At 50.8% G+C, this 23433-nt stretch overlaps 1 protein-coding gene across 2 annotated transcripts; it reads left to right on the top strand.

Annotated features, from left to right (window-relative positions):
- The first annotated feature begins 1015 nt into the window (after positions 1-1015).
- LOC131208945 (potassium voltage-gated channel protein Shaw-like) lies at positions 1016-13341 on the top strand. Of its 2 annotated transcripts, none has more exons than XM_058201891.1 (7): positions 1016-1224; positions 4814-4931; positions 6984-7178; positions 8448-8666; positions 8746-9364; positions 9479-9625; positions 13313-13341. In XM_058201891.1, exons 1-7 carry the CDS (start codon positions 1016-1018, stop codon positions 13339-13341), a joined length of 1536 nt encoding a protein of 511 aa, XP_058057874.1. The 2 variants fall into 2 exon arrangements, with proteins under 2 accessions (XP_058057874.1, XP_058057875.1); XM_058201892.1 differs by having other exon boundaries at positions 8746-9349.
- Positions 13342-23433: the final 10092 nt, after the last annotated feature.

Here is a 23433-nt window from a genome sequence, read left to right on the forward strand (position 1 = left end):
GACGAAAAAGCATTAACTCCAAACACCCAGCTGGAGCCGTTTTAATCTGACGCAACATTTATCTGCTACATATTTATTGCGCCGTCTTCCCTTCTCTCCTCCGCGCAGGCCACCCAGCGACAACATCCCAGCGACTGGACAGCATCATGCGGAACCGGATGTGTAGCATAAGCTTCGGCGACAGTTTAAGCTTCCGCTCGTTGGATCGATAGGGCGTTGGAACGACGGGACCCCGGCCGTTCGCGTGGCTTCACATCCAGTCATCGGAAGGCCAGCGGGCTTGATGGCCAGGATGTGGCCCTAGGACCCCGTGCCGGGGATGGTGGTACCAGCATCGCAGGCGAACGTGATGGTATGCAGACCCTAAAACCGGGACCGGGACCGGGCGCAATGCACAATTATCCTCACGCCAGACGATGATTAATTGCTGCTAAAACTCCCTCCGTCCGCCGTCCTGTCGGTGGATGGTGACGCCGAACAGCAAGAGGCAAAGCTCAGCGCCCTGTAAGGAACGAGCGCTAAAGACAGATTGTACCAGCAACGACGAGGGCATTCGAAGCGAAGCGTGCCACACCGACAGAACCGAGGGACCTACAATTAGGTGCCACAAAGCAGCCAGGAAAACAGCCCAAAATCCGGCCAAAGATTCGACCATCAAAATCTTGGTATCCTCGGCGCGCGCGCACACACGGATTACGCTTAAGACGGTCGTCGTCAATGGACCTGGGGCTCCGTAATTGAATGCAAACGTGACGAGACGGGCGGGATGTGGCCGGCCCGCTAGGGGTACTGTAGTGTGTGCCATTGAAGGAACAGCAAACCACGTCCCGGCCATAGCCCAGTCCTTGTGCGATAGGACCGGCGACCGCCAGGAGCCGGAACTAAGGACATTCGCCAATCCGACTGGCGGCGAAGCTTCAAAGCGAAGCGCGTCGTCCGCCTCCTCGGAGAAGGCCCCCGGGGGACAGAACCCATCGCCCAAAGCCCGAACCGCACATACACTCCAGCCCGGGAAATGAATCTTATGAATATGGACTCCGAGAACCGCGTGGTGCTGAACGTCGGCGGTATCCGGCACGAGACGTACAAGGCGACGCTGAAGAAGATCCCGGCCACGCGGCTGTCGCGGCTGACGGAGGCCCTCGGCAACTACGATCCGGTGCTGAACGAGTACTTCTTCGACCGCCACCCGGGGGTGTTCGCCCAAGTACTCAACTACTACCGGTGAGTACTGCTGGGAATATTGATCAGTACCGACCATTCAGCCGTCTCGATGCTGGCCTCCCTATTGGGCCGAGCGCACGAATGGGTTTTAAGCTACTTTCTTGCATCGAAGCGGACTTGCTTTCCATGTTTCCTTTTTTTTGTTGCTGCGTTGCGGTAGTACAAATCAACTTCACTATTCATCAGCGCAATAGTTATGCTTCGCCGTTCCGTGCACCGTCTTTAATCTTCTAATACTTCGACGAGCAGCGAACAAATGGCAACAAATTCGCAGAGGGGCGCAAAAGGTTCTCAAGGTTTCTTGTAAGACGAACTTCATCGCTGCTGCTTGGTCCGGACGTTGAGATGAGAAACTTTGGGCGCAAGATTGCGAACCGATCGGCCAGGTCCGGTGCCGCCAGCATACCAATGGGCTCGCAATGGCAGTGCAAGGAAGTATTTCATTTCGCCGGGCAGGAGCAATTTGTAAACTACCCGCCGAACGCAGTCCGGGCGTGGTAAGCTAATCTCGGGCGCGAGGCAAGTTCTGAAAGCAACTGCTTCCGTTGTAACGTTGAATACATTTTTCGGCGAGTCTTGGCTAGGCTATTCAACGAGGCTAACTTTGCGCCACGTTTCATTCAGCGCTCGTTCTCCATTCAGTGGCGTAGTTGGAAATGCTGGCGGTGGCCATTGTTGCACGTTAAGTTAACGAAGTTGGGCTTCGGATGCCACACACCCTTTCTGGCTTGTTACATTTCTGGTTTACAGACAGTTAGCTTTCCTGTGCTCATTGGACTAATTTACTGTTATAGAAAGCCAATTGAGTGCCTCTGCTGAGATGATCCGCAGACCACTAGACTCTGTGTTACGATGTAACAACGCGGACAATATGGATAGAACAAAAAGATTCCAAAGAAAAACTACAATCATAAGTCGTTCCTATTAGACTTACCAATGAAAGCTGGCCCACTCAAGTCCTATATTAAGGAACCGAGTTAAAGTTTGTTACTATCAACTCAGTGCTATCTTATGTAATATCAGGCCAAAATTGCTTACTACAAATAAGGATAATACATTGTGGCAACGAGAGGTATGTAGCGACCTCACCAGTAACGGTCATTTTTTTAAATAGTCGAGTAGGCTACGAAGGCTGTATTAATCGAGCAGGTCAAATATGAATTGTAGCAGACGCGATATTAGCAGCAGGTCTAGTAGTCATAGAACATTTTCACCGCGGATTTGAAGAATAATCGCCGATCTCGTAATAAAACAAGGAAACTTACGAAAGTTATAACAAGTGGCCACGAGAAATACAATAATGTGTGTGGAGTGGACATTCGAGTAGTTAGAATCGAAAGGAACCAGCAATCTCCTAGCAGAACAGACGTAAGTCCGAACACGGTATTCCACGGATGAAGAGATTGCCACAATGTTCGAATCCTTCACTATCCAACAATTCCGAACGACACTTTGGCCTCGCCAGAAACTACCGCAATCTGCGTCGCTGTCACGGGATCTTCTAATGAGACCACAGTAAGTTGGCCGAAAAGGAAGCGAAAAACCCGACAAAGTTGTAAAGACATTCCGGTTTATACTTTCTTACCCTGTGCCCGTGTCACGTCGCTTTTAAATGTGAATAAACATGACAGAGCGGCCGGGGCGGTGTGGTGACAGCGAACGAGCACAAGGATGGAACTTCTTCATCGGCAGCGGCAAATGGGAATGGAAATGGTCGGCCCACTCGTCGACGCCCTGGACGATGTCGATGCCGTGCAGAAATGGCGAGTAATTAAGCCCTGCCGGCCGTGGAATGCACGGTGCTCGAACTTTTAATTAAACCATTTTTCCTACCGATTGCATTTGCGCAACTTGTGCGCCCTTCGGCGTCCGCGGGAGAGGCCCCCGGGACGGTTGCGGTTCCGACGACCCAAAAACGAGGAAGGTGAAGATTAAGCTCCCGACTTGGAGTTTTTGTAGAAAAGATTTCACCGACCAACGGGACCCACTCGGCGGCCCACTCGAGTACCGGGTGGCTCAAGATGAAGTCCAAGCAGCCCGGCTTGGTGGGGAATCGATTTTCCGTTTTCCCCGGGTGCGAAAATTGCTGCGGTCGAGTCGAGTGGGAGCCAGGACGGAGAGGAAATCGAATAAATTTTACACACGAACGTGATTTAATCCATCCAACAAAACCGGAACCGGTGCCCGAGCATGACGTCCGCTGGTCACGCAAACACCGAAGCCGTGGTTCCTATTTTGTGGAGCTCCTTACCGACGAGCACCCTTACGGTCGACGACAACCCCCGGAAGCTCATTGCCAATTCTTCGCGAGTCCTCGACCAGCCGCAGAGAGGGCCCCATTTACTTGACAGCGAAACTATGGAGCTTGGAACCGTTCGTTGGAGGGCATACTAAATTTACATCTCACTGAGCAGCGGTGAAGCGGTCTGCCCTCGGCCACTGGCCATGCTGTCCGTGGTGCTGATGATGATTGATAAGTAGGTCAAATCAATAGGATGAAAGTACAATTTCCGCCACGCTTAATGTTACAAATGGAAATACATTTGCTAATGGGAACAAATTGGGTGATAAGGTTCCGGGGTTCCGGAGCAGCAGCCGCTGAAGCCTTCCACCACTGCAACCATTGATGGACGACGATGATCAAACAGAATTCGCCCGGCAGTGCGGGGCTCCGGGTGTTTCCGTGCCCCGGTTTTAAATGCAAAAGTGTTTTTCTTTTATCACGCAGCGACTTTTTTTCCGCCACCATCGCCACTTTGATCCGTGAAAGGTTTCCGCCGGTCCACAGAGGCGCTTAAAGTTTGCTCGACAATTCCATCTCGTCACCGCACCGTGTCCGACAGTGTGGATACCGATGGCCCACTCTCCACTGAACAATTGAGAAAAACTTTTCATCGCCCACCATTGCGAAAAAGCTCCATTTGCCCGAGTGTGCCGTTAAGGAAAAACGAAAACTTCCTAATGTTATCGGCCCTCCAGCCGGCGGGCACGTTCGAGGACACTGGTTGCTCGTAAAAAAACCCGACACACTCGCCGGGATGGGAAAAGTAATCGACACCGAGGGCTGGCTGCCTGTGGGGGAAAGCGCTTCATCAGATCAGATATAGAACGCTCCCGTTATCATCATCATCAGCAGCAGCGTGTCGTTTCGTCATCATCGCCGGGGATGTTTATGGTTCATCATTATCAGTCTGCTCTCCGTCCGCTCTCGATGACTGTGTGTGTTAGCACTTTGCCACTGTTTTGTTGTTATGATTATTAGTTTTCTCTCCCATTTTCCCTCCATCCCTCACGCACACGTGTTGCGTGGCGTGAAGTTCGGTTAAAAGTGGGTTGTGCGGTGCCTGTTGATAAAATTATGTTCCGACCGACCGTAGCGTAACCATGGGCTAGGCTAGCTGGGGGTCTGGATTTTGGAGAGCTGGTGGTGATGGTGAAATGGAAATGAGGAGTGTTTAAACAACGGCAACGGCAAATTTTAGAGTTGAAGCCAGAACGGGCGACCGAGCTAGACGATTCCGACTCGCGCGTCATCCGATGCTCAGCGTAAATTAAATTTCCATTATTTATTTTTCCACCAAAACCCCAGGACGGGCAAGCTCCACTACCCGACGGATGTGTGCGGGCCGCTGTTCGAGGAGGAACTATCGTTCTGGGGACTAGACTCCAACCAGGTGGAGCCGTGCTGCTGGATGACGTACACACAGGTGAGTTTGCCAAGGGCATGTGGGCCCGGCCCCTCCCAACAGGGAAAACTTCCGCCACTGGTGGGCGAAAAATAATTAATCGGAAACCCATCGGAGTGGATCGTAAAGCAATAGTCGGTCCTTTGGTCTACCGTAGTTCCCTCGCTTCGGTCTGCCAATCCCAAAAACCCTATAATTGTGGGCCCGATCCAACCCGATCCAGCTGTAAATGTCGTCCTCAGCCTTCAGCAGCCGTGCAGTGCTAGTGTCGGATTGAGACCCATTAACCGAAGGAACGTGGGCAGTGGATCGTAAAACGAACGCTGCCCAAATCACCATCCTGCGGCCCGGCCGGAAAACGAGGAAAAGATTTTTATCGTCCCCGCATCGATCGGCTGTTGGTGTCTCTGGTGGCCGCCGGCTTGGGTTCGCACTAAGTCGAAACGGAAGCACTCGATGATGAAGTCAAACCCGGGCCGTTGGTTGCCGGCGACGTTCGCTGATGAACTCCTTTGGCACACACACGGGGGCAAGCGGGCTTTCCCGGCTTCCGGCTTACGGTGCGCTCGTGTGTGTGCGTGGCGCGACCTTTGTGTCAGCGAGTATTAGATCGGAAGGCCCAAGGATGTGCAGCCCCGTAGCGGGCTGCGTGTGGCTTGCGGATATTGTTTTGGCAGTGTCATGACACTGTCATCAAGAGCGACTTTCGGTTTCGGCTTGTCAGCATCGCGGTCCACCGGGACCGGCGGACCGGCGGGCTCCGGTCGGCAAAGCGATACAAAATGCGAAAATGCGATCCTATTATCCGGTAGGTTCGATCCGGCGAAGGAACCCACCCTGCCGATGGGTGTAGTACCGGGTACTTTGGGGGCTCATTTTGATCCCCAGTTTACGAACCTTTCCGCAGTGTCCTGCACACGCACAGCGAGGGACAGGTTGTCCTAATTTAATAATGCCGATCCATTTGTGCAGGTAAACGAGGACGGGAAGAGCAGCGGGTTTTTGATACCTTTCCGTGCGAGTTACGCAATAAGGATTCGATAAGGATTTTAAGCGATTGTGTAAGGCCCAAGGTTCAATGTAGATAGAGTTTGCAACTGGCGTAAGGTGTAAGGAATGACAAATGACCGAAAGGAGTAAAACATCCTTCGTTATCCTGCCGGATGGCCCACGTGGGCCAACTGCATTACTATACAAAACATTTCAATAGCAGATTAAGGAGCGCGACTCAAGAATGATTAATGATCCGCCTCCCACCGGGGGGCATCGGTGTTCAATTGTGCCATTCCGAAAGGTTTACCACCAACAAAACACGGCTGCGACTGCTGCTGGCACCGACCTACACCGTAAGCCTGTAAGCCGTTCCTGTAAGCAATGCGAGCGAGGCTCAAAAGCGTCTCCGTAAGACGTCTCCAGTGTTTTCCGTGTCCGTGCGAGGCTTTGGGCGCGTTATCCGCGGAGAAGTTTCGAGCCGAGCCGATTAACAATCGACCGGCGCTGCTTTTAAGGATGAGTTTTGATAAACATTTAAACCCGGACCGGGGGGGTTCGGGCCCGGGGTTCGGTACTTGGCTCCGCGTACTTTTGTCCTATGATTAATGGGCATTTTGTTAAACTCGTTCTTTTTTTCCCTGGTCGATGGCGAAGGAGACTACAAATCATTTCGGGTCTCATACGGGGCAATGGGGACAATCTGGGGCGATCGTCTGGGAGTACCGGTGGCTTGACTTTGAAGCTATCGTTAAAACAGTCGTTTGGGCTATACGGCGAACAGTACCCGGCCCGGGCCCGGGGTATCGACCGATCCGATCGCATAATGTTTATCCATTTATTTTATGTTCTGGCCCCGCGCTCGAGTGCCGTGCAGCTTGCTGGGGGGAAAAATCGATCCAATTAAAATGCCGTTACCACCGAACCGCAATCTTTGGCACACCAGAGCACCGTACATTCCGAAGCTTTTCCTTTTCCTATCCGTGTGCATTCGCCGGGATCGCATTCCGCTGCCATTCGTTTGTCCTGGACCGCTTTCTTACCGGTTTCTTTCTCGTTTGTTCCCTTGTTTCTCGTCCACAGCATCGAAATACACAAGAAACGTTGGCTGTTTTAGATAGATTAGATTTAGATACGGAAAAGCCGACCGACGAGGAGGTCGCGAAAAAGTTCGGTTTCGAAGACGCTTACAATAAGGGCAAGGTGAGCTGGTGGCAGCACCTGAAGCCACAGATCTGGTCACTCTTCGACGAGCCGTACAGTTCCAACGCTGCCAAGGTGAGTGCTTCCCAACTTTCACTGTAGTCAAATTTCGTTGAAGATTAGCGCAAAGGTTTGTATGATTCTATTAAAGCCCCGGCTAAGTGTATCGTCTTTATCACCCTTCGATCGGACTGCTCCGGCTTTGGACCGCCAATGAGTGTCGGGGCCATTAATTAATAAACCAACACCCAACAACCAATTCCGGACCTGAACCATTATCGGACCGAAAGAAAGGTCTTCCCGCCACGAACCATTTCACTGAATCCGTAATTTATAACTTTCACACGAAAAAATCCATTTCCATCCAACCCGGAACACTTCGAAGGAGCCCACTTACACGATGGCAAAAATGTTCCTGGAGCGCCCATTCGTCCGACCGGGGGCCCGGGCCTCCCGGAAAGCAACCCGGTTGCAGGTCCCTTTCCGTCGGGTGAAGTGTGAGAATTTGTTTGGCGTTAATTTTCCCAGTTTTCCCACCGGTTAGAGAAGGTCACGGAAGCATGGAGAAAACCACAACACTCGACCCCCTTCATCGAAATGGGTCGGCGGCCAGACGGCGGACGATGAAAAACGGTCTCGAAGGAGCAAAAAACAAATCGCATAGAAAGGCTCCGACCCAGTGAGAGTCCTCCGAGGCCTGTCGGAGTAAACAAATCTGTCAATCAAACAGTCGATCGGTCGATTTCACGCGATGCGGCCGCGCGCAAAGTTCATCTTTCCGCCGACGACGATTAGGCCACACGGTCCCGTGGAGGGGGCCGGACAACTTCCGGAATCCCGGTCGGCGAAACGACCGGTCCCGAGGAGGAGTTTAATGGGACCGGCACTGGTCGGTCGGTCGGTCGGTCGGTGTGGTTCCAGTTGTGATTTATCGCTTTCGGGCCCCCGAGACCGAAGGCGCATCCTTTCGCTTTCGGTTTCGATGATAACGATGAAATCCGGCTGCCGATTCGGACCGTCGTCTTTGCTCTAGTCCGAACCGAAGTGGACTCCGATCGTTAGATGGAAATGTTTTATGGTGAAATGCAAATTAAGGACTCCTGCAGCCTGAGGCCTCTTGAGCGGGGAGATCGATTGCGATTCGCCCGTCGAACCCGGCCGGCTAGTAACGGTCGATGATTATGATGATTGCCCGTTCGCTTTCCTGGGGGCCAACCCCATCCAGTTCATCCGGTAATGAAGTGCGTTCGCTTCAACGCTCCTTCGGATTAGCAGGATTTAGGACGGGGCATTCTATCGTAAAACTAAAATCACCTTCCCTCTCTCTCTCTCGCTCTCCGGCAGATAATCGGTATCATATCAGTGTTTTTCATCTGCGTGTCGATCATATCATTCTGCCTGAAAACCCACCCGGACATGCGCGTCCCGTACATCCGCAACATCACCGTGAAGACGGCCAACCAGAACACGTCCTGGGTGCTGGACAAAACGCAAACGAACGCCCACATCGCGTTCTTCTACATCGAGTGTGTCTGCAACGCCTGGTTTACGTTCGAGATAATGGTAATTTGGTGGTGCACGGCTTAATGGGGTGGAATTCGGGGTTATAACTCTCATTGCTCATTGTTCGCCACCACCACAGGTACGCTTTATATCGTCGCCAAGTAAGCTAAGGTTCATCACGTCATCTGTAAATATCATCGACTACATCGCCACGCTGAGCTTCTTCATCGATCTGATACTGCAGCGGTTCGCGTCGCACCTGGAGAACGCGGATATCCTCGAGTTCTTCTCGATCATCCGCATCATGCGGCTGTTCAAGCTGACGCGCCACTCGTCCGGTTTGAAGATCCTGATCCAGACGTTCCGGGCGTCGGCCAAGGAGCTCACGCTGCTAGTGTTTTTCCTCGTGCTGGGCATCGTGATATTCGCCAGCCTCGTGTACTACGCCGAGCGCATCCAGATTAATCCGCACAACGACTTCAACAGCATCCCGCTCGGGTTGTGGTGGGCGCTGGTCACGATGACCACGGTGGGCTACGGTGATATGACGCCCAAGACTTACATCGGCATGTTCGTGGGGGCACTCTGTGCTCTGGCCGGTGTGCTGACGATCGCCCTGCCGGTGCCCGTCATCGTGAGCAACTTCACGATGTACTACTCACATACGCAGGCCCGGGCCAAGCTACCGAAACGGAGGCGACGCGTCTGTCCGGTGGAACTGTCGAGGCCACCGCGGCTTCCAGGTAATTGTAACACAAGTACGTACTGCCAATTGCACCGAGAGCGACCAATTGCACTCCCTAGCGCTACTGTCCCACGAGAGCCCCGACTTGAAACACTCGGCACTAACCGAAGCCCCCGTGTCATTCCAGGTCAAGCCGGTCCGGGTGGTATCTGCAACACCGGGTCCGGTAAGCTGCCTTCCTCGAATGCGCCCAGCACGGGCAGCATGGACCAGGCGATCCGCCGGATGAACGCCAACCGGACAATATCGAAAGACGTTATCCTACCGAAGATGGGTAAGTGTCCCGTTCGTGTCGTGCCCGTGTTCCGTGTTCCCCCTTTCCTTATCGTGTTGTGGTAACCATAGTCGATCCCCAGTAGCTAAATGGCTCTAGACCCCCGAGTAACCGGACCCCCACGCCCCTCAACTGTGTAAACGCTTCGCCACCCTACTCACCGTTTTGGCGGGTTCTTAGTTTCTTTGTTTCTTCAGCAACCAACAGCATCAGTAGATCTGTAACCTGTCCCGAACTATCACACACTCTGGTTCTTTTCTCTTTTCCTTAAACTATTGTTTTTTCTTTTCGTCTTCTCCTTTTCGACAGCATGATGTGATTGCCGTATTATATTCTTGTCGCTTACTATCTCCACACGCTTAGCAGTGTATAAATGTAAACTGGAACTGAACGGACCCCTGCGAGAAGGGATAAAGTAAGATGGGACAAAGCGAGAGAGTGCGAGAGCGAAAGAGAGAGAGTGTTCAGTTTCTGATTGCTTCACTTTGTGTTTGAATTTGCCGTTTGAACCCAACGCCAGATCCGCCCCGTAGACCCACTGTTCGATCCTAACCGTTCTCTTTATTGTAACTCTCTCTCATCCTTGCCACCCGAAACGAATACGCCACTATCGAAAGTATCGCTCTAAACTGTGTCGTCGTATCTCTAGAGTCTAGTGCATCGATCGGTGTGTAATGGGTCCGCGTTTAAAGCAGGCAGCCCCGCCCCCCAAATGAGTACTGTAGAGCATAAAAATCATAGAAGGGAGAAGCACTCAAAAAAGACGCATTCCGGAAATTGGATCTCGGCTCGGCTACGTGGTGGGCGAAAGAAGCAAAAAAAAGCAGACAGCAGCAGGCAGAGGACGGCCGGTGGTACCGCGCCGCCGGAAGCGGAAATGCGTGAAATTCCACTTCCACTCAGCCAGCAACGGTGGTGCATCGTCCGTGCAGGTAAACTTCGTGTCCGTTTGTGTCCGTGTCCCGTTAGCTAGTAGCTAGTGCGTGCACAGCCCTTAGAGTAGCGCGTAGGCACTGTTGTCCTGCCGTAGTCTATAGTTTTCCGCAACCCGGTCCTGCCCGACACAGTGAAGCGAAGCTAGCTGCGCCTGCCTGTCCGTCAATCGGAACGGCCTATCAATCACCGTTAAAACACCGATTACCGTGGGCGGCTTGCACAAAGTCACAAAGCACGGCACGTGTGTCGGAGGCCATGAATCCTTTCCACGGACCACTGGCACGCTCCCGTTGCGAAAATCTTTGTTGAATCGAAAATCTGTTGCACTTTGTGTATCCTTCCCGCGACTCACGTGAGCTTTGAAGGGCCGGCATCTGCACCGACCGTCCGTCCGGACGACCATGGAATTAGCATAATTTATGCAGACTGTTTGTTTTCGATTTGCATCAAAGTCCTCCAGCGCTCGAACGGTCTGGCAAGAACGGAGAGCGAGACTAGAAAGGACGAGACATTCTGGAGAAAACTGACTGAGACGAGAATCGAAAGCATCGAAAGGTACCCGCCTCTGGTCTAGAGCACTAGCAGACGCCCTCTTCCCGGAGAAGCAACCTTTGTATCCCAACAATCTTGGAAAGTGTTTCTCGAACTTTGGAACCGTCCCGTCGATCCCCGACGGTGAGGGTTGTTGCTTTTTGAGCGGTCGACGTGACATTGACATTCACTCCGGTATTTGAATGACAAATATTGTTCGACTTCGGGGTTCGTCGGAATCCATTTCAAGCTTTCGCCGGTGGCGGATCGGCAGCATTTTGCATTCCGGGCACCGTGTAGGACGGGGCCGGCCATTTTCGAGACACCGGGAGCGGATTAGTTAATGGGTGTCGCATCGCTCGTACCGGGATTAATTAGCCCCGAAAATGTCGGAACACGTTGTGTTCCGGTCCGCCGGCTCGCCGGCTAGCGAACTAATCCTGAGAGGAGACGGCGTACGTTTTTATGCGCTACCATCCGACACGATTATACTCTAATTAAGAGATGCCCTGCGCACCGGAAGAATGTATAAAACATTGGTCCACGCTCTAGGGTATGGATGGCTGTCCTTGGAGACTAGCGTAGCGTTCTGTTTACTGTTGTGTAACTCTCCACGTCCACATTGTTGGCCCGAAACCCGCATCAACCGGATAACCGGCACACACCGGCAACGGGTCCGTCCCACGTCGGACGGCAGGATGAAAAACGATGGGAACCATTCGTTACGGTTCCAATCCATAAAAACGGACACATTATGCAATCTCCTGTTCCGCCTCGCCGCCGGAGGCGCAACGATTGAGATGAGATGTGATGGTGGGCGCTTTCCGCATTAAAATGACGAACAAAGAATGAGACCCTGAACCATGGCCATGAGCACATATTTCAACTCTTGGCCGTCGCAGAAGAAGTTGGAATGGGAAAAAAGCGAAACTTACGAAAGTTTTGGGCCCCATACCCTTGATTGAAACCAGAGACCGTATTTGGGGTGGGGAACCAGTGTGTCCAGGACACCGTTAAACACTTGTACGAACATTTAGTCTGTTCATAAAACTGTCCCATTTTCCAACGTGTGGTTGGGCTCAGGCCACCCACCGAGGGCTATTATCTAAGACACACTCCCCAAGTCTTGGGCCGTGTCGGTGCCTCGAAGAAAACCGAAATCCGCCCGTTCCGACACCAATGGGGTCCGTGCTGGTGGTGAAAAGTAAATGATTAAAACCATAAAATATAAATGTTGAAAGGACCCAAACAGCACCCCTTTGGGATGGTCAGCTCTCACGCCACCGAACCTGACCGCAGTTTCCGGAAAGACGGGAACTTTCGAGCCCGGGGAGGACGCCACGTGGCATCCGCTGGTGAAAACCCGGCCCGCACCGATTGTCACGGCTGTGTACCGGAAATGTTATCATTTAAAATACGGCCACATGTATCTTCCGGTTTTATGGCCACTTTCTTGTACCGGGCCGCTGCTGCTGGGCCCTTAATCCAAAGACCCTTCCGAAGGCGACCTTGAAGAAGGAGAGCGATAGAGAGAGAACAAGAAAAAGACCGAGCGATTTTAACGCGGATGTTGGATGGTGTCAGAAGGATACATTATCTGACGACATTTATGCTACGGCTATGAAGTGTCCGGCCGTGTAGATTGTCAGTTTTTCTCGGGGAAGTGACCGAAAGCTTGGGCCTGGTATTTTGGGGATCGTTTATGACCCTGCGGATTGACATAAACATGCCTGCTACATCTTGCTTCACCAGTAAGCCATTAATTCCAGTACCACGCCAGCCGTGTGTAGTTGTCCATTTGCCGTTTTTTTCCACCGTGAAAGAGTAATGGACACAGAATTACATCACAGTGGTCCAATTTTCCCGGGCCATGCACTCCATTACCGATTGCAGCTGCCAACGACCATTCAACCGATCAATCAACATGGACCAGACATTCCACGGAGACCGGGTCCGGTTCAGTTAATCAATGCAATTCCGAGCCCGTCAACCGCAGAGTGTCGGACAGCGTCGCTTCACTCGACCGGACTTAATTTAGCCGCATTTTTCCGCTTTCCCGGCCGAGCTGCACCGATTATTGCGATTATCCTTTCCCGGCCCTCCCCCCACCGACGACGGATTTGTAACGCCGAGATGGATTTGTAACGATTTTCTGTATTTTCTCGTTTCCGTTTTCGTTTCCCGTGCCCGCCCACTTTTCCTGGCCGCTTTCCATTGCAGAAACCAAGGAACCGGTGGGAAACGTATAAAGCCGAAACATCCGAGTCGCCGAACGCAACATTATCCAACGGGCCAAAGGAGGCGACGAGCCGAGATGGCGGCAAACAACAACGGAGACTGCGACGAGCTATTCGACGGCGAGCAGAGCAGGCGGTCAGCGAGGAAAGCGATCGTGAAAGCTTCTGTGTCCTCCGCCCGTGGCGCTTGCCGGGTCAGCGCCGTTTGCCACGTGCCCTGCCAGGTGTAATCCAAAAAAAGTACACAACTTCACCGCCGTTCCCTTCGTGGTGAAGCAAAACGTTGACCACAGTTTCGTATCCGAGCCGAGCCTTTGATCTTTACTTTAAGAAAGCGACTTTTCTTCACGAAAGTTTCATTATGAAACGAACGGTGGTGGTGTGTTTAAGGCCCTGGCCCTGGCACACGAGCTGAGGGCCGCTTTTCACTTTTGTACTCCGTTTTCCACCCCGTCTGGGCGCTTTGCTTCACAGAGTTTCGCTGTGCGATGAAAGTTAAACGTGTAACGAGGCAGGCCCGAATGATGGATAGAGACTGACAGCATCACGCGGCGAACGAAAATATGTTGATGCTGGTGACTTCCCAGAATGCCGCTCCAAGATGGAAAACCTTCTGGAAATCTCTGTCCCCGAAACATACACGGTGAACCCGGCCTAAGGCTAAAGCCGGCGGGAGAAGCCGGAGTAAGATTGAAAAATGGCTTCCCGACGAAAACAATGGACCGATCGGCCACAAGCAACAATTGCACAGAGCGAGCCCAGCTCGTCACCACCAACAACCTTAGAGTTTCCGCAAGGCGTACGCCTTTTCTTCCTGCGTGGCTGTCCCTATTTTTCGACTGAAAAACGCTGCAGCACCGCAGCCGGGACCGATGATTAATATCGGTAATGTTTCATCCGCATATGACCCAAAAGGGACGGCCCTGTTTTTGTGTCGTATGTGTTTCCATTCATCTTTTTTCCTTCCCCTCGCTTTTCACAAGGACAATGCAGCAATGGCGGCAACAATATGTTGCCCGATCGGTCGATGCTTAGAGAGTGGCCCATCTGTGCGGGCAGGATGAACTAGAGAGCACGACGCAGTAACACCCCGTTTGTAAATATGTCAGAAAAATAGGTCGAAGAAAATCCCTAAACTTGGCAAGACCAACCTACCGCTTTGGCCAAACCCATTATCGACATCTAGCGTAAGGAGCGACAGAAAGACCTGTCGCGAGTTTCACGAGCGTTCCAAGAAGAACCCTGAAACGGCAAAGAACAACAAACTTGATAAACTTATCGAACAAAAGTTACTCAGAGACCGGCGAGAGGCGGCGCTCGCGGGACGCAAAGCAGCATTAAGGAAAACGAAACAAATGTATATTTTAGAATCAAAAGGCAAATCGAAAAGTGATAAAACCGTTATTTCAACGGAAACAAAGTGGTTCGCAAAGAAAAAAAAAAGAGTGAACATGGTGAACACACCCGCACGGGGCGCACGGCTGAAGCAAAGGAATGGCCAAAGACACGGCAGAAAGGTTATAAACACGGGATGGTTCCCTCGGCAGGGATCCCTCCGGAACGCGCCGTGCAACCCGGGCGTGGTGGTGGTGGCCACACGTCCTCGGCGAATCGTTCCGTTTCTTCTCTAAGTCTGTCACTCTCCACCTGCCAGTCCTTTCTGGCGAATTTCTGGCTCTAATGTTTGCGCTATTTGGTGCTTAAAATTACGCTACCCACAGAGACGGCCAAAGGTGGCAAATAATGGCAACACAAAGGACTGAGAACGTTGCCCGGCAATCCATGCCAAACCTTGGTGCTTCGCTTCGGTTCTTAGTGGCTAATGTAGCGTTGTAAATATTGTTGACCAATCTAATTCTTATGGCGGGCCGGCGGAAAAGGACCGTGAAGCAAGAATCGTAACCACATCTGAGTGTACGTATGTCTGCGCGTGCCGGTGAGTAAGTGTTTGGTAATGCAATTTGGCCGTTTTCCCTCCACTCCCCGTGCCGGAAGGTGTTTGTGCCCGTTTTCGTTCCCACCGCAATCAATCGTTTACAGCAATCTCCTCTAATCCCCGAAGCCATAGGCTAACCAATGCCTAATGCCCACATTAGGCGTCTGATCGGCGATCGGAAACCGACAAATCCGGATTAACGTTTGTCGCTTGCAGTACGTGGCGGGCGTGACCGAACGCAACACGCAACATGAATTTTGGCACTTTGGCCCGAGTGGGAAATAAATTCGCCACAAACTACTACACGCCGGCTCTCCCTGGTGCCAGCTCGTAATCCCTTTGCACAACACGGCTTGCTCCGAAGAACGACCACCGCAGCTTCCCAGATTAACGAACCAAAAAAAAAAACGCGGGAAGCTAAACCTGGCCTTCGGAAGAGACGAACTGCGCTGGAAGTTTAGAGGCCAGAGGTCGACGAAAAATTTGCATGTTTATAGCGCCAAATGAATATGCTATGGCCCGCAGCCCCGGCCAGCCGATAAACCGATGACCGAAAGGACATACCCCCGTCGGGCCGGGCGCAGGTTCGCGAAAGTTCCCTCGGGGAGAGTCATCCTCGGTCCTAGGGCCGGCCCGTGTGACGCACTTCTTTTGCGCATATATTTTATTTGCATTTTAAAACATTTGCAATTTCACTTGTGAAACTGTTGTGCCACGGCCTCGGCGGCCCCAGCCACAAGTGCTTGTCCGTGCTCGTGGTTTACGGGGTGGCTCGGGAAGCAGATTTTCTCGCACTTCTTTTTCCCCCCGTTTTTCAAACAGCCGACGGTCGGTCACCGACGATAATCTTCTTACTTTGCAAATGGTAAACGAAAACCATTTTCTCCGGCCCGGTCACCGATTCGTCGTCGTCGTCCCTACGGGGGGGGGGCCCAATACGGTCACAGTTTGCGGCTGATGATGAATGTTTAATTTGTGCATAATAGCGCTTATTCCTTCGAGGTGCCCGAGGTGGTGCTTTCTCGCAAAAACAGATGGAGCTCCTGAAGGCTGGTTGGATTGGTGGGTCCAAACATTATAACAAACGGTGGTCTGCGCTTCGAACGGTCCAAGAGCAGAAGATACAGCAACTTCCACCACCCAAAACTATTGGCGGCCCTCTTTCATCTGCCATTAACGTCAACTGGTCGGCCATCGATAACTGTCGTTCGGGCAACACTTTTCGAGCTCGAGTCAAGAATTCTGATGAGCCGACCGTTCCTGGCCACCTCGAAAAGGGCTGCCGCTAAGCTCGCTACTTCTTCACGATTCACAGCGCACGGGTGCGAATGGCACCGGGAACCGGGCTCCTCGCGGGTCGGTAAACACGCTGCCGAAGGCGGAAAGAATTGGAAAACTTTTCCCAGCACACATTTTCCCTCCCGTGTTTCACTTGTTGTGCGGGAACCCCACCACACCACCCCAGACCGGCCGGGCCGCACCAGTTGATCTTTTCCGACGAATTCTCGAGGCCGTCCGACGAGGGAAAGCTTGCCCGTGTTTTTTACGCTTGAGTTTCCTTTTCATCACTCCGATGTTGTTGTTGTTGTTTTTCGTTGCCGTTAACACGAATCCTATCGTTGCCGGTCGCCCCTCGCGTACCATTTTCTTTTGTCGTCTTACGTGCGGGTCCTCGTCGTTGTAGTTCTTTTTTTGCATTTGTTTGGTAAGGGTTTTTTTTCGAAGGGTACTTCCTTCGCAAGCCGTTTGCGCTATCGAGAACCCTCACCGAAAACTTCTTGCTGAATTACTTTGACACATCACACGCCTCACTCGAGCACCATATGGTGCCGTCTTATGGTGAATTGGCTTTAACATTGACTGCCGTGATGGAGCCACCGTCATCATTCCGATGGCACCGGAACGGCCAGAAGCGTCCCTTTATGGGGGCGCACAATCAATGGGGCACAAAATTTATGCAAACAACATCCTCTCCCGAGCACACGTGCAGGCGGCAATGTAACCCATAAAGCATACCACGCATTTACGCCCGGCCACTGGCGACCGAAGCAGCGAATAAAAAGTAACGAGCAGCGCAGCAGAGAACGAATGGGCAAAATGCCAAAAAATTCCACCACAAGATGAAGCTGAAGGAGCGATTAAAGCTGAAGGAACCTAACGCAACACGAGCCGCTGGAAATGAAGAATGAGATCAAAAGCACGAACGCCCACCGGCGGTTGATATTGACGGTTTCCAGGACCTCTTACGTGTCAAGTATTTTGCAGTTTTCCCAACTGTGGAGGCGCCCGGTAGCGATTCGACGGCATCGTGGGCGACCCGTGAAGCCTCATTACCGGCAGAAGGGTGGCCAAGGAAGAAATGGTGGCTACCATTCGTTGTGTATGTGTTGCCTCCCACAGAAAACACCGGACTAGGCCACTCACATCGGCATGGTTTATTCATGAGACTGAGCTACGGGCCAGCTCTCGGTCGGTGTTTGTCTGATTAATGGGGCCCGCGGTGTCCAGCTTTTGGTTTCGGTGAAAAGAAATGGGACGTGATAATCACGTGTAAATGCCTTTTGCGCGCTCGGCAGGCTCGCTGGCGGTCGAGTCGTTCATCATACCGGAAGGTGCTAGATACTCGTCGCCACGGTTCCTGTGGTGGTTCCGCAACCTTCACGGCAGTAGGCTTAAGTAACCCGCCCATCTGAAGCGGCCAGACGCATTGCGTCTGATAGATCTTCTCATTCATCTTAGAGTCACCCTAGCGCACCTACAGCACATTTAGCATAACACCAACTCACTTGCTCGCGCTTACGCAATAGAGACGCACACGGGGCCACCAGCAGCACCACTCGGTAAACGGTAACGTTCTTACTCACCTTTATTGATCTGTGATTTGAAAAGAATAAGCAAACTCTGTGTGTGCGCGTTTGACGTTGAATAATTGAGTGTGTAAAGTGATTGTTTCTTTCAAGCGTGATTTTCTCATACTTTTAGCATAAGTGTACAGCACTAGCCACGTAAGGACTAGCGATGGCGAATGGCATCTACTCAGTGTGGGAGCCGGGAGAAAGGAGCACGCCCTCTAACCATTTCACAATGCTACGCGTGTGCCCTGAATGCAAAAACGCTTACCAGTGTATGCTCCGGCATTGGCAAACGGCCCTCAAGCCATCCAGTAATCGGCCATCGGCACATCCCAGCACTTACCGGCGTGAGGGCGAATTGCATAAAAAAAATGCATTGTTTTTCGCAATATTCCGGACTTTTAATGTGCAAGACCATAAGAAGCTAGGTGTAATGGAGCTGGTCGATGGTTCAAGTGAAGCATACTCAAACGATACTATCTATTGCAATGATAAACGAAACAAGCAACTATTATCACACACGCTGCGCGTAAGAACGACAGCAAAATCCACAAAAAAGGTGTTGTGTATTACAAAACTACTACAAGTACGCGTAAGTGGTCCAGCCAGTGGAAGAGAAACAAAGAAGCAAATCAACTATGTCGAACTATATTTGTATCAAACACAACACACAATCCGCGCAAGCAAACAACAAGTAACATTACACTCAAATATTAAACCGCAAGGTAGTAAGAATAAATCGTTCACACATTTGCTAGATATCAAATGAGAGAGAGAGGGAGAGAAATCCCAGATGGGGCAGGAAAACGAGAGAATTACAATAATGCAACAAAGCAGCGCAAAATTTAAACACATGTTCGGTGGAGTACGATTGAACTTCTGATTTTGTATGAAAGCAACTCACCAAAGCAAAGTGTACATCCAACCCAATGGAAGGCAAGGCAGTGAAAGTGGCCCAAAGTGGCGAAAGGCAGCCCCGGCCGCAACAAGTGTACATAGGAAAGCAAGCAAAAAGACGACAGACGACTAGTTTAGCAAACAAAATAAGCAAACACTGAGACTGGAGTTTGGTTGTTTATTTCTCTTCGCACTTTCTTTCACTAAGTTACTCTTCGGAAGTACGAAACAGTTTTAAACGAAACCCCCATACTCCATATTGGCTTGATAGCGAAATCACGTAACCGTTGAAGACGCGTACCTAATCCTATCGAAACGGAGTGCAGTTGCGCTTCGATCCGACAACCAAGAAGCGGTCCAAGCGAGACAAACGTGTGACACAAATGGTATTTTAGAAAATCACCTGAAAAGTAGCTGGGAATAGGGACGGGGCGGTTACAGTTAATGAAAAATAAACTAACTACACTAAGAATCAACAAACTGCGATCCAGCAGCAGCTAGCAATACGTTCGAAACGGCACCGGACAGAGAAGGTGGAAGCAAACAAGAAATATGAAACGAGACAACAGAAAAACTATGGAAAATAATTAAACAAACTTAATAACTGGCCCGTGTTTTAATTACCCCTTTGAGAAGCCCTCGGTTATTACGAAACGCAACATGTGCCAACGGCGTACGAATAATGAGGATGCGATAACTCCACCGCTTCTGGCGCTGTCGAGTGTCGCGATGAAAATTAAGAAACTGGCGCCACGCTGTGTTGTGGTAAATGAAGTGAGAAAAAACAGAACCCCGGGAAAATTGATGGAAGCGAAAAAGTTAACCCCAGGTTTTACCCACATCCATTACGCTGGATCCGGATTTGCATCCTGCACGCCGTAACCCGGACTTCGATACTGATCTAATTAATTAAATTGCCCTAAATTCCCGTATCACCATCAGCGGAAGAGAAGGACTTGGACCCGGTGCCACCCGGTCCGAGAAGCAACTGTCTCTCATGTGAGTGTGGCAAATAGGTGGAAAAATGAGCCGGCTGTGTCCTCGCCTCGCCTCGGCGCCCGTCCTTTGCTGTTTTTCCCGCAGAGAACACTTTTCAGGGTAATTGCAGCTCGAGATCAACTCGGTATCAACTCTCATTAACGCTAATTTCCATCCGCGATTATTATCATTACCGGCAATGGGTTTCGTTGGCCGAACGGGTCCCGTCAGGACACTCGGTGGCAGCTCAGGTACGGGCTGTCACGCTATAGAAATAGATTATTTAACGAGTTTTTTCAGCGTAAAATAAAGTTATACCATTAAACCAAGCCGACGAACTCCTCCGGGGCCACGAAGCACTCCTGTGGCGTGGAGGCTTTTTTCTTGCCACCTTTCTGACAGCCCTGACAGCCGATCGATGCTTGGCTAAGCCTTTTTTGATATTTCTTTCCTTAGTTAATGGAAAGTTTAATGGCAACCAAATGATGCTTTAACCACGGGACTGGAATATGTTTCCCAATCTCCCCCCAACGAAGAGGGCAATAAAATGGATTTTTATTAAATTTTGTCTTGCTTTAAAAGCGAATCGAAAGTTTTTCAATAACCTCAAGACGGTAGAAGCACGTTGAAAGTTTTCCCTTGCGATGAGGCTTCAGATGAAAAGAAATAAATCCCATAATCAAAATATTTCGTCCATCGTTTGACCGTTGGATTAACACTTGCCACAAAAGGCGGCCCAAGAAGTGCCGGGCACCTGCCGTTGTCCTGCTGTTCTACAGGCTTCGCCATAAAATGCAAAGAATGTGCTTTATGTCTACTTCGAAGCGCATTCGGTCAACCGTAATGCGTAATGAAGTTAATAGGCCAAAAATTTATGGCCCGCACGGTCGGCTCGCTTCAACACGGTGGAGCACCGTGGCTAAGAATCTGGTCATGCGTTTCTCGTGGCGTCAGCAACTCCCCCGGCTAGGGCATCGGAAGAGGAAGATGTCGGCCATAAATTGAAATACGACTTCCAGATGTCGGTGTTCTTTTTCTACGCACGGCCTGCAGGAAGGCGTCAACTGCTGGAAGATAATGTGCTCCAGATACGCGCGGCTACTTGAGAACGCACAGGAGTGGAGCCGCCAAAGGACGGGCTGCGTCGAAATCAATAATGCTGAGTTTTAATGAGTCAATTTCGTAACGATTCCATTTTTTTATATTCCACCCGATCGGCGTCAAGAGGTTCGCTCCGCTCGAGTGCATTTCCAAATCAACAACCATTGCCAGCGACACGAACGTACTTATGTGGCGTGTGGCCTGTTGGTTACGTTCCCATCAAAATGATTCCTCCTCCGTCAAATCCGTTCGATTGCAGCCGGGAACTGGAATCGCTACACATAAACGTGAACCATTTCGGCATCAAACAAAGTTTCAAGAGGAAATGGCCCCAACGCCTTCGGTCCAATCATGCCCGTGTTTCGGTAAACGATTTCTCCGAATCTGATTGACTCCTAGGCAAGTGAGTCGACCGCTTCACTGACGCACATCTGAATTATGACTTCGAGCGACATTTTGAATAACAATACAATTATTTTGAAGATCTTGCATGGTTGCGCCACTCCCTTTAAAGGCCATCGCACCTTTGTGAAAAACGGAAAACTGTTCTACTTTATGTCTCATTATGGTTTATGAAATGAGGTATCCACTGTGCGAGCTTTCATTTGGACCCACACGTTATGGTTTCATTAAAAATACTTCGTCTTTTCACCTTCGGTACCATGTCAATCAAATTGCAAGTGCTTCGGAAGGATTCATCGAAATCGTACTGTTGAAAACCTCTTATCAACATTCAACATGTCTTTGTGCCGCTCCTAGCGAAAAGCGATCCTTTTTCGCCTAGGCCACAGTTTGCGTATCGTGTGCTGTTTGATAAATAAATTCCGAGCGCTTTTTGAAGCGGTACTAAAAGGAGAACCTAATGCAGGGTTTTGCTGTTGGCACTTTTTTCAGCTCCACTAACAGTGCGACGTAAGTGCAATATGGTGCATTTCAGCGAATGAAATATTTTCCAACGTGCAGCAATGCATCAGCCCGGACCGATATCGAGCAATCCTCGTGCATCGTTAGTGGATTGGATCGTGATATCTAGGTATCAGATTGTAGACATTTCCGATTCAGTACTTCACAATGTGGGAAGGTTGTAGTGAAAATGTATAAAAAATTCATCTATTCGTGATTGGACTTATTGGAAAATTTATTACTGCTATAGACGAGCGAAAACGACGAGCGAATTTTGCAAACTAAAACATATTTGGTCCATAGACTCAGGACTACAGCATTATCAACGGTACATGATCAGCGAGTCGCTTTCACTCGCTGCGTGGCTCTTTCGCAACGTGGTTGATGAAAATTCCAGTTTTCGGTTCTCGCGAAGCATACGGGAATCGAACCGGTTCCCGGTGCGATGTCGACGGTTACCTCATCTCGTATCAAATTTCATTATCGCCACGGTAGCCCCACGCTGGGTAGATGGGTTGATAGCAACTTTCCACGAAATCATAGCCGTGTTTGGCAGCATTCCCAGTGCGCCAGACCCCGTTCCAGATCATAGACTTGGATTGGACTTTGCACTACAACATTCGAACGAACCCACGCCCCAAAAAAGGGGAACACCGTCCGCACGGGCATTCGCTTATTTTTCCTCTTTGTTGAAAACTGATTTAATTTTCACGACGCAATTCCCCCCGGTGCGGGAGGGGCATTTCGCAACCGCAACTTCCCACCGCCACCTCCATCGAATGGCGGGCGTGCCGGGAAAGCCAAAAGCGTCGTCGCCACGTGACGATGGTGTCGAAAATGGAAATTGATAGAGTAAATGATTATCATTGGAAACGGCGTACTCCGTAACCGGCGGAGCCGGCGGAAACATTCGTTATCATTTTTCATTTCTCCGCCGGTCCCATTATTGGCAGGCTTTCTCGTCACAAGACGGCCGCGCGTTCGGCGTATCTATCGCCGAAATTGGCGAATAATAAGGCGCATGTATCAAATTTCCCAACTTGCGTCTCGCATGATCTATTCATCCATCCACCGATCGATTACCATCTTGCTACGCCGTCGAATTGCGGTTTCCCGTGGCCAACGAACGGACGAGCCCAGTTCGGCAACTTTCTTTGGCGGAAGCAGAAAAAGTGAGAAGGAAATGATGGGGTGATGTAGCCTCCCCTCGTGCCGGGTCAGACTATTGATAAAGTTTTCCTATTGACGATGCTTCGGCGAAAAACTTTGCGACTTCTGGCAGACGGTTGAGCCGGTTTGAAGGGAGACGCGAAGATTACTTACGGTGCTTATGCGAAGACAAATGCAAAACATTGATAACGCATGGCGGTGACGGTACGTCCTCCACTCCGGGGTGCTCATAAATATCGCCCTCGAGTGGATGCTGTACGAGGAAAA

This window comes from Anopheles bellator, chromosome 2, assembly GCF_943735745.2.
Source record: "Anopheles bellator chromosome 2, idAnoBellAS_SP24_06.2, whole genome shotgun sequence".
NCBI classification, from domain to species: Eukaryota; Metazoa; Arthropoda; class Insecta; order Diptera; family Culicidae; genus Anopheles; species Anopheles bellator.

Excerpts from the sequence above, each read along its gene's own strand:
- LOC131208945 (XM_058201891.1), top strand. The coding sequence starts at position 1,016 with ATGAATCTTATGAATATGGACTCCGAGAACCGCGTGGTGCTGAACGTC. Across the intron at positions 1,225-4,813 it reads CAAGTACTCAACTACTACCG|GACGGGCAAGCTCCACTACC; the intron begins GTGAGTACTGCT and ends CCAAAACCCCAG. Across the intron at positions 9,626-13,312 it reads CGTTATCCTACCGAAGATGG|AAACCAAGGAACCGGTGGGA; the intron begins GTAAGTGTCCCG and ends TTTCCATTGCAG.